The sequence below is a fragment of the Ranitomeya variabilis genome, chromosome 2 (assembly GCF_051348905.1).
Source record: "Ranitomeya variabilis isolate aRanVar5 chromosome 2, aRanVar5.hap1, whole genome shotgun sequence".
NCBI classification, from domain to species: Eukaryota; Metazoa; Chordata; class Amphibia; order Anura; family Dendrobatidae; genus Ranitomeya; species Ranitomeya variabilis.
The window spans coordinates 875,308,937-875,322,376 of NC_135233.1; the positions used below are offsets into that span (position 1 = coordinate 875,308,937).

Sequence of the window (13,440 nt, forward strand, 5' to 3'; positions counted from 1 at the left end):
TATTACAGGGTCTGACTATAGGAGCTGCCTTATTACAGGGTCTGACTATGGGGGCTGCCTTATTACAGGGTCTGACTATGGGGGTGCTGCCTTATTACAGGGTCTGACTATTGGGGTGCTGCCTTATTACAGGGTCTGACTATAGGGGCTGCCTTATTACAGGGTCTGACTATGGGGGTGCTGCCTTATTACAGGGTCTGACTATAGGAGTGCTACCTTATTACAGGGTCTGACTATAGGGGCTGCCTTATTACAGGGTCTGACTATGGGGTGCTCCCTTATTACAGGGTCTGCCTATAGGGTTACTGCCTTATTACAGGGTCTGACTATAGGTGCTGCCTTATTACCGGTTCTGAATATGGAGGCTGCCTTATTACATGGTCTGATTTTGAGGGTGCTGCCTTATTACAGGGTCTGACTATAGGGGTGCTGCCTTATTACAGGGTCTGACTGTATGGGTGCTGCCTTATTGCAGGGTCTGACTATAGGGGCTGCCTTATTACAGGGTCTGACTATGGGGGTGCTGCCTTATTACAGAGTCTGCCTATAGGGGTGCTGCCTTATTACAGCGTCTGACTATAGGGGCTGCCTTATTACAGGGTCTGACTATGGGGGTGCTGCCTTATTACATGGTCTGCCTATAGGGTTGTTGCTTTATTACAGGGTCTGATGTTGTGAACTCCATTTTTGGGCTCCCTCTAGTGGTCACAAGCGGTACTGTGTAGTGTTGTCTTTCTGCAGGTTGGCTGCATCAGCTGGTTCGTTATCCTTGGTTGGTTTCCTATTTAGCTCACCTGGATACTCAGTTCCTTGCCTGCTATCAATGTATTCATTGCTCTTCAGATTCCTTGTGTCTACCTTGCTCCCAGTCTCTCCAAGACAAGCTAAGTTTTTGTTTGATCATTTTTTGATTATCAGCGTTCATCATGTTTTTAGTCCAGCTTGCTAAAATGTGATTTCCTCACTTGCTGGTTGCTCTAGGGGACTGAGTTTCTCCCCCCACACCGTTAGTTGTTGTGGGGGTTCTTGAAATCTCAGCGTGGATATTTTGTAAGGGTTTTTTTCTGACCGCATAGATTCCCTTTTCTATTTTCTGCTATCTAGTATTAGTGGGCCTCATTTGCTGAATCTGCTTTCACCCCTGTGTATGTGCCTTCCTCTTACCTCACCGTTATTATTTGTTGGGGGCTTCTATATCTTTGGGGATTATTTCTCTGGAGGCAAGAGAGGTCTTTCTTTCTCTCTAGGGGTAGTTAGTTCCTCAGGCTGGCTCGAGACGTCTAGGATTTTTAGGCACGTTCACCGGCTACCTCTAGTGTGTTTGGATAGGTTCAGATTTGCGGTCAGTCCAGTTTGCCACCTCCCTAGAGCTTGTCCTATGTTTAGTTTCTTAGCTGGAGTAATTTGTGATCCTCAACCACTAAGGATCATAACAGTCTGACTATAGGGGCTACCTTATTACATGGTCTGACTATGGGGGCTGCCTTATTACAGGGTCTGACTTTGCGGGTGCTGCCTTATTACAAGGTCTGACTATAGGGGTGCTGCCTTATTACAGGGTCTGAATATGGGGGTACTGCCTTATTACAGAGTCTGCCTATAGGGGTGCTGCCTTATTACAGGGTTTGACTATAGGGGTTGCCTTATTACAGGGTCTGACTATGGGGGTGCTGCTTTATTACAGAGTCTGCCTATAGGGGTGCTGCCTTATTACAGGGTCTGTCTATAGGGGCTTCCTTATTACAGGGTCTGACTATGGAGGTGCTGCCTTATTACAGGGTCTGACTATAGGGGCTGCCTTATTACAGGGTCTGACTATGGGGGCTGCCTTATTACAGGGTCTGACTATGGGGGTGCTGCCTTATTACAGGGTCTGATTATAGGGGTGCTGCCTTATTACAGGGTCTGACTATAGGGGCTGCCTTATTACAGGGTCTGACTATGGGGGTGCTGCCTTATTACAGGATCTGACTATAGGAGTGCTACCTTATTACAGGGTCTGACTATAGGGGCTGCCTTATTACAGGGTCTGACTATGGGGTGCTGCCTTATTACAGGGTCTGCCTATAGGGTTACTGCCTTATTACAGGGTCTGACTATAGGGGCTGCCTTATTACAGGTTCTGAATATGGAGGCTGCCTTATTACATGGTCTGATTTTGAGGGTGCTGCCTTATTACAGGGTCTGACTATAGGGGTGCTGCCTTATTACAGGGTCTGACTGTAGGGGTGCTGCCTTATTACAGGGTCTGACTATAGGGGCTGCCTTATTACAGGGTCTGACTATGGGGGTGCTGCCTTATTACAGAGTCTGCCTATAGGGGTGCTGCCTTATTACAGGGTCTGACTATAGGGGCTGACTTATTACAGGGTCTGACTATGGGGGTTGTTGTGAACTATAGTTCTTGGCTCCCTCTTGTGGTCATTAGCGGTATGGCACTTGGAGTGTCTTTCCCCAGGTTGGCAATCACCTGCTTCGTTTGGCCTGGGTGTGCCTATATAAACTTCCTGGATACTCTGTATTGTGCCTGGATTCGTTGTTATCAGACCTTGTCTGTTTTCTCCTGTCTCCTGGTCTCCTGATTTTGCAAGATAAGCTAAGTCCTGCTTTCTTATTTTTGTGCATTTGAATTTCCCTTATTTTGTTCCAGCTTTGTTTAAAATGTGATTCCTGTTTTTGCTGGAAGCTCAAGGGGGGCTGTTATCCTCCCCCCACACCGTTAGTCGGTGCGGGGGTTCTTGGATATTCAGCGTGGATATTTTGTAGGGTTTTTTGCTGACCGTATAAGTCATCTTTCTATTTTCTGCTATTAGTCAGTGGGCCTCTCTTTGCTAAATCTAGTTCATTCTTACGTTTGTCATTTATTCTTACCTCACCATTATTATTTGTTGGGGGCTTGTATTTTACTTTGGGGTCCTTTCTCTTGAGGCAAGAGAGGTCTTATTTTCTCTGAAAGGGTTAGTTAGTTCTCCGGCTGGCGCGAGACGTCTAGAACCAACGTAGGCACGTTCCCCGGCTGCTGCTAGTTGTTTGTGCTAGGATCAGGTATACGGTCAGTCAAGTTACCACTTCCCTATGAGCTGGTTTTTTTGTGTTTGCAGACTTAGCTGGTACTCCTGAGATCCTCTGCCATTAGGATCATAACAGGGGGTGCAGCCTTATTACAGGGTCAGCCTATAGGGGTGCTGCCTTATTACAGGGTCTGACTGTAGGGGCTGCCTTATTACAGGGTCTGACTATGGGGGTGCTGCTTTATTACAGGGTCAGACTATAGGGGCTGCTTTATTACAGGGTCTGACTATGGGGGTGCTGCCTTATTACAGAGTCTGCCTATAGGGGTGCTGCCTTATTACAGGGTCTGACTATAGGGGCTAACTTATTACAGGGTCTGACTATGGGGGTGCTGCCTTATTACAGTTTCAGCCTATAGGGGTGCTGCCTTATTACAGGGTCTGACTATAGGGGCTGCCTTATTACAGGGTCTGACTATGGGGGTGCTGCTTTATTACAGGGTCTGCCTATAGGGTTGCTGCCTTATTACAGGGTCTGACTATGGGGGTGCTGCCTTATTACAGGGTCTGCCTATAGGGCTGCTGCCTTATTACAGGGTCTGACTATAGGGGCTGCCTTATTACAGGGTCTGACTATGGGGGTGCTGCTTTATTACAGAGTCTGCCTATAGGGGTGCTGCCTTATTACAAGGTCTGACTATAGGGGTGTTGCCTTATTACAGGGTGTGACTATAGGGTGCTGCCTTATTACCGGGTGTGACTATAGGGTGCTGCCTTATTACAGGGTTTGAATATGGGGGTGCTGCCTTATTACAGGGACTGACTATAGGGGCTGTCTTATTACAGTGTCTGACTATGGGGGTGCTGCCTTATTACAGGGTCAGCCTATAGGGGTGCTGCCTTATTACAGGGTCTGACTATAGGGGCTGCTTTATTATAGGGTCTGACTATGGGGGTGCTGCTTTATTACAGGGTCTGCCTATAGGGCTGCTGCCTTATTACAGGGTCTGACTATGGGGGCCTGCCTTATTACAGGGTCTGCCGCCTTATTACAGGGTCTGCCTATGGTGTGCTGCCTTATCACAGGGTCTGACTATGGGGGCTGCCTTTATTACAGAGTCTGACATTGGGGATGCTGCTTTATTACAGGGTCTGCCACCTTATTACAGGGCCTGCCTATGGTGTGCTGCCTTATCACAGCGTCTGACTATGGGGGCTGCTTTATTACAGTGTCTGCCTGTGGTGGCTGCCTTATTACAGGGTCTGACTATGGGGGCTGCCTTTATTACAGAGTCTGACATTGGGGATGCTGCCTTATTACAGGGTCTGCCACCTTATTACAGGGCCTGCCTATGGTGTGCTGCCTTATCACAGCGTCTGACATGGGGGCTGCTTTATTACAGTGTCTGCCTGTGGTGGCTGCCTTATTACAGGGTCTGACTATGGGGGCTGCCTTATGCTATAGAGTCCGCCTATGAGGAGTGCATTAAATTATATTGTGGACTATTTGGTGCATTATGCTACTGTATATGGAGGCTATCTAGGAGGCCATCATACAGTATGGAGATTACAGTGAAGGGGCCATCATACAGTGTTGGAACCATCAAACAGTTTTGGGGCTAATAAGGGGTCAGTATACTGTGTGGGTGGTACTATACAGTGAGGGGGGGCATTATACTGTGTATATGAGAGCATCATGCTGTGTATAGGGGAGCTGTACAGGGGGAGACTCGGGACATTATTAAATGTAAAGTGAGCACTTATTGTTTTAGGGGAACTCAGGTTACTGTGACTATCAAAGGGGCACACAGGGCAATATTATTTTCTAGGGGGCAAAATATGGGCACTGTTTTCTGGGGCACTTGCACCCTGCATTACTACATTATAGGGGGCTGCTTTAGAATTTAGAGGGCACAGAGAACCACACAGCAGGTGTAGTAATTGGGACACATAAGGCAGCAGCGGCTCAGTATTGGGGTATAAGGTGCAGTAATAGGGACACATGCAGCAGCAGCAGCAGCTCAGTATTGGGGTATCAGGGGCAGTAATAGGGACACATACGGCAGCAGCGGCTCAGTATTGGGTTATCAGGGTCATTAATAGGGACATACAGCAGCAGTGGCTCAATATTGGGGTATCAGGTGCAGTAATAGGGACACATACGGCAGCAGCAGCTCAGTATTGGGGCATCAGGTGTAGTAATAGGGACACATACGGCAGCAGCGGCTCAGTATTTTGGTATCAGGGGCAGTAATAGGGACACATACGGCAGCAGCACTCAATATTGGGCTATCAGCAGGATGAGGAGTTTGTGCAGGTTGGGAATAGATGGTGATGGGGCTGGAATATGAGAAGTTAAATGTGTCTTTGTTGCAGACGAGTTGTACAGGAAGAAGTTGTCATGTCGGTCTGGGCCAGATGGAAAAGACGGGAAAAATGAACGATTCCACCAGAAAGAATGTCAGCGGTAAGACATTATCTGTAACTGTGCTGTGATCCCTTATATGTTCTGTAGGGCTGGTATCTACCACTGACCATATGGCGGTAATATCCATGTTGGTCTTTATATAGAGATCATTTTCAGTAACAGCGCGGTCATCTGCTGAGGCTCTCCTCCACTATTAGGGTGCGTCACCCAGTTATAATCAAGGTTACCTGGTTAGGGGCCCACTCAGAAGTTTCGCTCCCTCTGAACCAAAACCCTAGCTATGCCTCTGGTCTTACTGAAGGAAAGAGGGGTTGTCTTCCACTGAATCAACATTGCAATAGAATAGGTTGCAATAGATGCACTTTTTTCAGGTTTATAGACTGAATTGCTATGTTTGTTATTGTTAATGATAATTTTATTCATTGCATAGTTCACTGTTAATATGACCCATATTTATTGATTAATATTAGTTTGACGAGATTCAGAAAACTATGGATCACTCCATTTAGAATGAAAAACAAATGGAAGAACTTATGGAAAATCTAAGCATAAGTTATAACAAAGAATTCTAAATGTTACTCACCCCGCAGTCATTTGCTCCATCACCACACATTCCAGCATAATAACTAAAGAAAATTGGATATTAATTTATTTCATATTTGTGTAATGTACTGCAAGTTTTTGCTAAGTTTCTTCTTTAAAATCTTAAACATATAAACCAGGGGTCCCAAACCTATGGCTTGGAACCACATGTGGCTTGCGGGCTTATATTGTGTGCATTGTGGCTGTTCTCCAGCTTGGTGTATTAGCACCAGGATTAGCAAATAATTATGAGGAACAGGTTTACAGATGGTGACTTTTGTGAGTAGCCCTGCACAGAAGGGCAGAACTGGATGCACATATACTGAAGAGAGGATGATACTTCCAGTTAGAGGGCTGCATGAAGCTAGATGCAATGGTGTGATGACTGTGCTTAATGCCAGAATGCCAAAAGGGAGCAAAGTGGAAACCCCTGGTTGTAAATATACTGCATATAAGGGAAGAGAAGAGATAGGGTTTTGTTGTGTTTCCTGTGAGGAATCTTTCGCTGTCATTATATTGGGTCTGTAGGGCTCTTGGTCTCACAATGGCATAAGTGGGAGGAGGGTTCCTGCTTAATGTGACTTGCTCTATCTACAGTTGTGCTCAAAAGTTTACATACCAAGGCAGAATTTTTGCTTTCTTTGCCTTTTTTCAGAGAATATGAATGATAACACCAAACCTTTTTCTCCACTCATGGTTAGTGGTTGGGTGCAGCCATTTATTGTCAAAATACTGCGTTTTCTCTTTTTAAATCATAATAACAACCCAAAACATCCAAATTACTCTGATCAAAAGTTCACATACCACATTTCTTAATATTGTGTATTGCCCCCTCTAACATCAATGACAGCGTTAAGTCTTTTGTGGTAGTTGTTGACGAGTTTCTTTATTTTCTCAAATGGTAAAGCTACCCACTCTGCTTGGCAAAAAGCCACCAGTTTCTGTAAATTCCTGGGCTGTTTAGCATGAACTGCGCTCTTGAGATCTCTCTAGAGTGGCTCAATGATATTGAGGTCAGGAGACTGAGATGGCCACTCCAGAACCTTCACATTCATGTCAGCACGTCAAAGAACGTCCAATTCGTAGCTTTTGGGCTGATGAGTGCAAATTTGCCTCCAGAATTTGCGTGCTGCATTCATCTTTCCTTCAACTTTGACCAGGTTTCCTGTGCCTATGTAGCTCACACATGTCCAAAACATCAGCGATCCACCTGTTTTACAGTAGGAATGGTGTTCCTTTCTTCATAGGCCTTGTTGACCTCTCTCCAAATGTAACGTTTATAGTTGTGGCCAAAAAGTTCAATTTTGGTCTCATTACTCCAAACTACCTTGTTCCAGAAGTTTTGAGGCTTGTCTCTGTGCTGATTTGGGTATTGTAGGTGAGATACTTTGTGGCATTTGTGCATTAATGGCTTTCTTCTGGCTACTCAACGATGCAGCCCATTTTTCTTCAAGTGCCTCCTTATTGTGCATCTTGAAACAGCCACACCACTAGTTTTCAGATTGTCCTGTATTTCACCTGGTGTTATTTGTGAGTTTTTCTTTGCATCCCGAACAATTTTCCTGGCAGTTGTGGATGACATTTCTGTTGGTCTACCTGAACTTGGTTATGTTTTTACAGAGCTCATGATTTTTCATTTGTTAAACAGTTTGAACACTGCTGACTGGCATTACCAATTCCTTGGATATCGTTTTGTATCTCTTTCCTGTCTTATACAGTTCAACTACATTTTCCTGTAAATCCATTGACAATTATTTTCCTTTCCCTATGACTCACAATCCAGAACCAACAGTGGCTGGATGAAAGATGCAAAAGTCTGTCTGGATCACAGAAACTCACTCAGCTTTTATGCACACACACTGAATACAAGCAAACAGGTCACATATGAGGATGTTACATTTAGTAGCCATTCAAACCCATTTGTGTCAACTTCTGTGCATGTTATCAGGCCAAAATCACCAGAAAACATGAACTTCTCATCAGGGTCATTTGGATGCTTTGGGTTGTCATTATTATTTTAAAAAGATAAAACAAAGTAGTTTGACAAGAAATGGCTTCACCCAACCACTAACCATCAGTGAAGAAAACGTTTTGGTGTTGTCATTCATATTCTCTGAAAAAAAGGCCAAGAATGCACAAATTCTGAAAGTGTATGTAAACTTTTGAGCACAATTGTATCGAAGATGAATGTGGCTCGAGGTAAAAAAAATTGTGAGCCACTGATATACACATGTTCATTTGCAGTATTATGGTACATTGATGTGTTTTAGTAAAGCTGTCTCATCCATGTAGTAATTCTTACGTCATTTGAATATGTAGCATTCATGCTCCCAGCAAAGTCATGCCTTTTGTGAATATGTGTTAAAAGGTAAATTGCATAAACATACAATCTCCTATATATCTGCTTGTTAACATCACTAACTAAACTTACTCTATTTTTTGTAATTCTTCAACAAGACTGGATTTTTGTCCTGGACTCATTCTAGCAAAAATTGTGCCTTTGAGAAGGATCTGTAAAATAATGATATGTTATACTTAATACGTAAATTATTGATCTAGCACAAAAAGGTTAAGTGGATTTCATATTTAAGCATTGCAATCATCCGGCTGAAAAAATTAAAGAGAAAAAGGAACGCACTTACCCTTGTTCAAGAATAGTTCACTTTATTAGGACATACTTAAAAACAGATTGCAGGGAGGGATGAAAGCAGCTCTGGACGAGCTGGAATCATCCGGCTGATGTTTCTGTGGATAGGCAAGAAATGCTATTTTCGGGACAGCTGATTTAAAGCGGTTGTCCACTACTTTAACATTGATGACCTATACTTGGGTATCTTGTTGTTTTTTTTCCTTGATAACCGTGATTCATTTATTTTAATTGATTTCATTAAATGTTGTATTTTAACTTCTCACATTTTGCTGGATATATAGGGATAGAAAGACATAAAAGACAGTATGATGTATTACTGCTAGAAAGTATCGGCCGATACCGGCAAAGTATCGGATCTAATCCGATACCGATACCCGATACCAATACAAGTCAATGGGACTCATGTATCAGACGGTATCCCTGATGGTTCCCAGGGTCTGAAGGAGAGGAAACTCTCCTTCAGGCCCTGGGAACCATATTAATGTGTAAAATAAAGAATTAAAATAAAAAATATTGCTATACTCACCTCTCCGACGCAGCCTGGACCTCACCGAGGGAACCTGGAGCCTTCTTTGCTTAAAATGCGCGCTTTTCCTTCCTTCCGTGACGTCACGGCTTCTGATTGGTCGCGTGCCGCCCATGTGACCGCGACGCGACCAATCACAGCAAGCCGTGACGTAATTTTCAGGTCCTTCTAGGCATTCAGTATTTTAAAATTACGTTCCGGCGTTGTGATTGGTCGCGTCGCGGTCACATGGGCGACGCGACCAATCACAAGCCGTGACGTCACGGGAGGCAGGAGACGCGCGCATTTTAAAATGCGCGTGTGTCCAGCCTCCCGTGACGTCACGGCTTGTGATTGGTCGCGTCGCCCATGTGACCGCGACGCGACCAATCACAACGCCGGAACGTAATTTTAAAATCCTGAATGCCTAGAAGGACCTGAAAATTACGTCACGGCTTGCTGTGATTGGTCGCGTCGCGGCCACATGGGCGGCACGCGACCAATCAGAAGCCGTGACGTCACGGAAGGAAGGAAAAGCGCGCATTTTAAGAAAAGAACGCTGCCGGTTCCCTCGTTGAGGTCCAGGCTGCGTCGGAGAGGTGAGTATAGCAATATTTTTTATTTTAATTCTTTCTTTTACACATTAATGTTGTTTCGATATCGATACCCGATACCACAAAAGTATCGGATCTCGGTATCGGAATTCCGATACCCGCAAGTATCGGCCGATACCCGATACTTGCGGTATCGGAATGCTCAACACTAATTACTGCAGCACTTAAGAACATACATAGAAAATGGAAGTTTTAGTCCCAGTCTGTGAATAATAATACGCAGATTAAAGTTCTAGGGAGGTGCAGGACCCATAGAGTCTGTGTGACTGTGTTGATTGATATGTGAAATACTGCATTTTAGCACCTTCATAATACAGTTTTTTTCATTCTTGATGAAGTACAGAAAAAGAGAACAATTAAAGAACTCTTAGGTTTAATTTTTCCACTGAAGAAAAATACTGAAAACAAGGATTGAATGGCACAGAAAATATTATTCCTGACTTGTGAGGAAGACAAGCCATAAGCTTTATAATGTTTTGCATTTCTTTTGCACTTTATTTGTAAAGTTTGTAAAGTTGTTTTTTGTTTTGTTTAATTTATTTACCTATTTATTTATTTAAGACAATATAAGACAAATGAAAAATCTCAACATTCCAGAAATCTAAATGTAAATGTCTACCGCAAAAATTTAAATAGTATAACAGTAAAATATTTGATTCCCGAATACAGTAGCATGTTACAGGCGCTTGCTGTTGGGACGTAAGCCTACCTAGTTTTCCTTGTCATATCCTTTTTCGTAAAGGACTAAGGGGATGTTTTTTTTAATTATTTTTAATCTTTAAAAAATTTGCCATCTTAATATTTGCATATACAGTGGGGCAAAAAAGTATTTAGTCATTCAGCAATAGTGCAAGTTCCACCACTTAAAAAGATGAGAGGCGTCTGTAATTTACATCATAGGTAGACCTCAACTATGGGAGACAAACTGAGAAAAAAAAATCCAGAAAATCACATTGTCTGTTTTTTTATCATTTTATTTGCATATTATGGTGGAAAATAAGTATTTGGTCAGAAACAAAATTTCATCTCAATACTTTGTAATATATCCTTTGTTGGCAATGACAGAGGTCAAACGTTTTCTGTAAGTCTTCACAAGGTTGCCACACACTGTTGTTGGTATGTTGGCCCATTCCTCCATGCAGATCTCCTCTAGAGCAGTGATGTTTTTGGCTTTTCGCTTGGCAACACGGACTTTCAACTCCCTCCAAAGGTTTTCTATAGGGTTGAGATCTGGAGACTGGCTAGGCCACTCCAGGACCTTGAAATGCTTCTTACGAAGCCACTCCTTCGTTGCCCTGGCGGTGTGCTTTGGATCATTGTCATGTTGAAAGACCCAGCCACGTTTCATCTTCAATGCCCTTGCTGATGGAAGGAGGTTTGCACTCAAAATCTCACGATACATGGCCCCATTCATTCTTTCATGTACCCGGATCAGTCGTCCTGGCCCCTTTGCAGAGAAACAGCCCCAAAGCATGATGTTTCCACCACCATGCTTTACAGTAGGTATGGTGTTTGATGGATGCAACTCAGTATTCTTTTTCCTCCAAACACGACAAGTTGTGTTTCTACCAAACAGTTCCAGTTTGGTTTCATCAGACCATAGGACATTCTCCCAAAACTCCTCTGGATCATCCAAATGCTCTCTAGCAAACTTCAGACGGGCCCGGACATGTACTGGCTTAAGCAGTGGGACACGTCTGGCACTGCAGGATCTGAGTCCATGGTGGCGTAGTGTGTTACTTTTTTTCTTTCAACGTTCTTTTTATTGAAAAGCATGTTTATACAAACAAAACAATGAATTTCCATCAATACAAGGTAAATGCAACATATGGAAAAAATATACAGAAAACCACCAATATTCCATTCCTTAAGCGCCACAGTAAAATGAGTAACTACATACACATATCTTCATATTAATAAATGAAAATAATAGACTAAACTGCATTCTTGGCGTACATATGACAATCATTTCTGGTTTAAAGAGCATTCACCTGTAAAATAACAGGAAGAGGGAGGAAGAAACAAAGAATTGAAAATTAGGGTCAAAGAGTAGAAATGGGAGAGGGGGAGGTGGGGGGGGGGGGAAAGGGACTACGGCACCTGTGATATCCATTAGTAGGTTTATGATATTTTTTCTGTTATTTCAGAAATAAAGGGTTGTTGCGTTCTGTATAGGGTCCAAGGTTTCCAGACGCAGTTGAAATTTTCAAGATTATGATTGACTTTGGCAGCCAATTCTTCTATGTGATACAATTGTTCTATTTTTAGAAGTAGTTGGGTATTAGTGGGTATTGTTTTGGAGTTCCAGTGTTGAGGAATCAAAGATTTCCCCGCTGCTATAATGAATTGAGCTAGTTTGTCAGTTGTTTTGTCACCTGTCGCAGTTGGGAAGTGGAGGAATACGTTCTCTGGTTCGCACATAATGCGCTTATGTAATAGTTTGCTTAATACTGAGTTAACATCTTTCCAGAGGGGGGCTAATGCCGAGCAGGACCACCATATGTGCAGATAATTTCCTTCCTCCACTCCGCACCTCCAACAGTCTGAAGAAGCAGCAGGGTTCCATCCCTGGATTTGTTTGGGCGTGATATACCATCTGGTGAGTAGTTTAAATGAATTTTCTTGAATTCTCACACATTTTGAGAGGCCATGTGAGTTTCTATAAATGTGTTTGATTTGTGAGTCAGAAAAGGAGCAACCTAGGTCTCTCTCCCATCTGGCTAAGTATGCGCGTTTTAACGTTGTGTCGATTTTGATTAATGATTGATAAATGGTTGACAAAATTTTGGTAGGGGGTCTCAGTTCAGCACATAATCTTTCGTAAGCGGTTAATGATCTATTAAGATCGGCTTGACGGGCATATTGATTGATTATATGGGAAAGTCTTCTATGCTGCAGAAATGTAAGGCTTGAAAGACCTGGGATTTTGTGCAATTTTTCTAATGATAAAAGGGCACCATCTTCTAGTATGTGCTCCAACGAGATATGCGAAGCCTGTTTTGGGAGAGATTCTAGCAAGTCTGTAAGTGCTGCCAAGGGAGATATGGGAGGAGCTAAACTATGGCGATATTTTCCCCATACTTTAATTGTGGCTGAGGTATGAATGTTTTGTATTTTTGTTGGGTACAGAGCAACATTTTGTCCTAATAATATAGAACGCAGAGGATAGGGCGACATTTCCTGTTCTATATTTAGCCATTGTTTGTTTTCAGTCGATCTGATCCAATGAATTGTTCTGGAGATGTGTGCAGCATGATAATACCTTATTATGTCTGGAGCGTTCATCCCTCCCATCTCTCTTGGCAGTGTTAGGGTTTTTGAATTAATACGTGGCTTATTATTTTGCCAAATATAACTAAAGAAGATTGAATGCACTTTAGAGAGGAAGGAGGAAGGGACTTGAATTGGGAGCATGTTAAATACATATAGGAATTTTGGCAGAATTATGCTCTTTAGTATATTTTTTCTGCCCACCCATGACAAATGTGCGTCCTTCCAGGAGTGGAGGGTTCTCGTTATATTCTTTAATAGCTGATTGAAATTAAGCTCAAATAGGTCCTTTTCTGACGCACACAGTTGTATACCTAAGTATTTAAGACTTTCTGTTTGCCAAGGGAATGAGTACATTTGTTTAAGCTTATTTACTACAT

General features: G+C 43.0%; 1 protein-coding gene across 2 annotated transcripts in view; it reads right to left on the reverse strand.

Moving 5' to 3' along the window:
- Nucleotides 1-13,440, reverse strand: part of LOC143808071 (putative cation-transporting ATPase 13A4) — a 730,794-nt gene that overhangs the window by 85,565 nt on the left and 631,789 nt on the right. Inside the window, exons 21-22 of one of the 2 annotated variants that reach the window (XM_077290327.1) lie at nucleotides 8,453-8,532; nucleotides 6,023-6,065 (exon numbers count right to left, since the gene is read on the reverse strand). The exons of the other annotated variant lie outside the window; for it this stretch is intronic. Of the exons in view, the coding sequence (XP_077146442.1) occupies nucleotides 6,023-6,065; nucleotides 8,453-8,532 (123 nt within the window). The remainder of the gene's footprint in view (nucleotides 1-6,022; nucleotides 6,066-8,452; nucleotides 8,533-13,440) is intronic. 2 annotated transcript variants of the gene reach the window in all.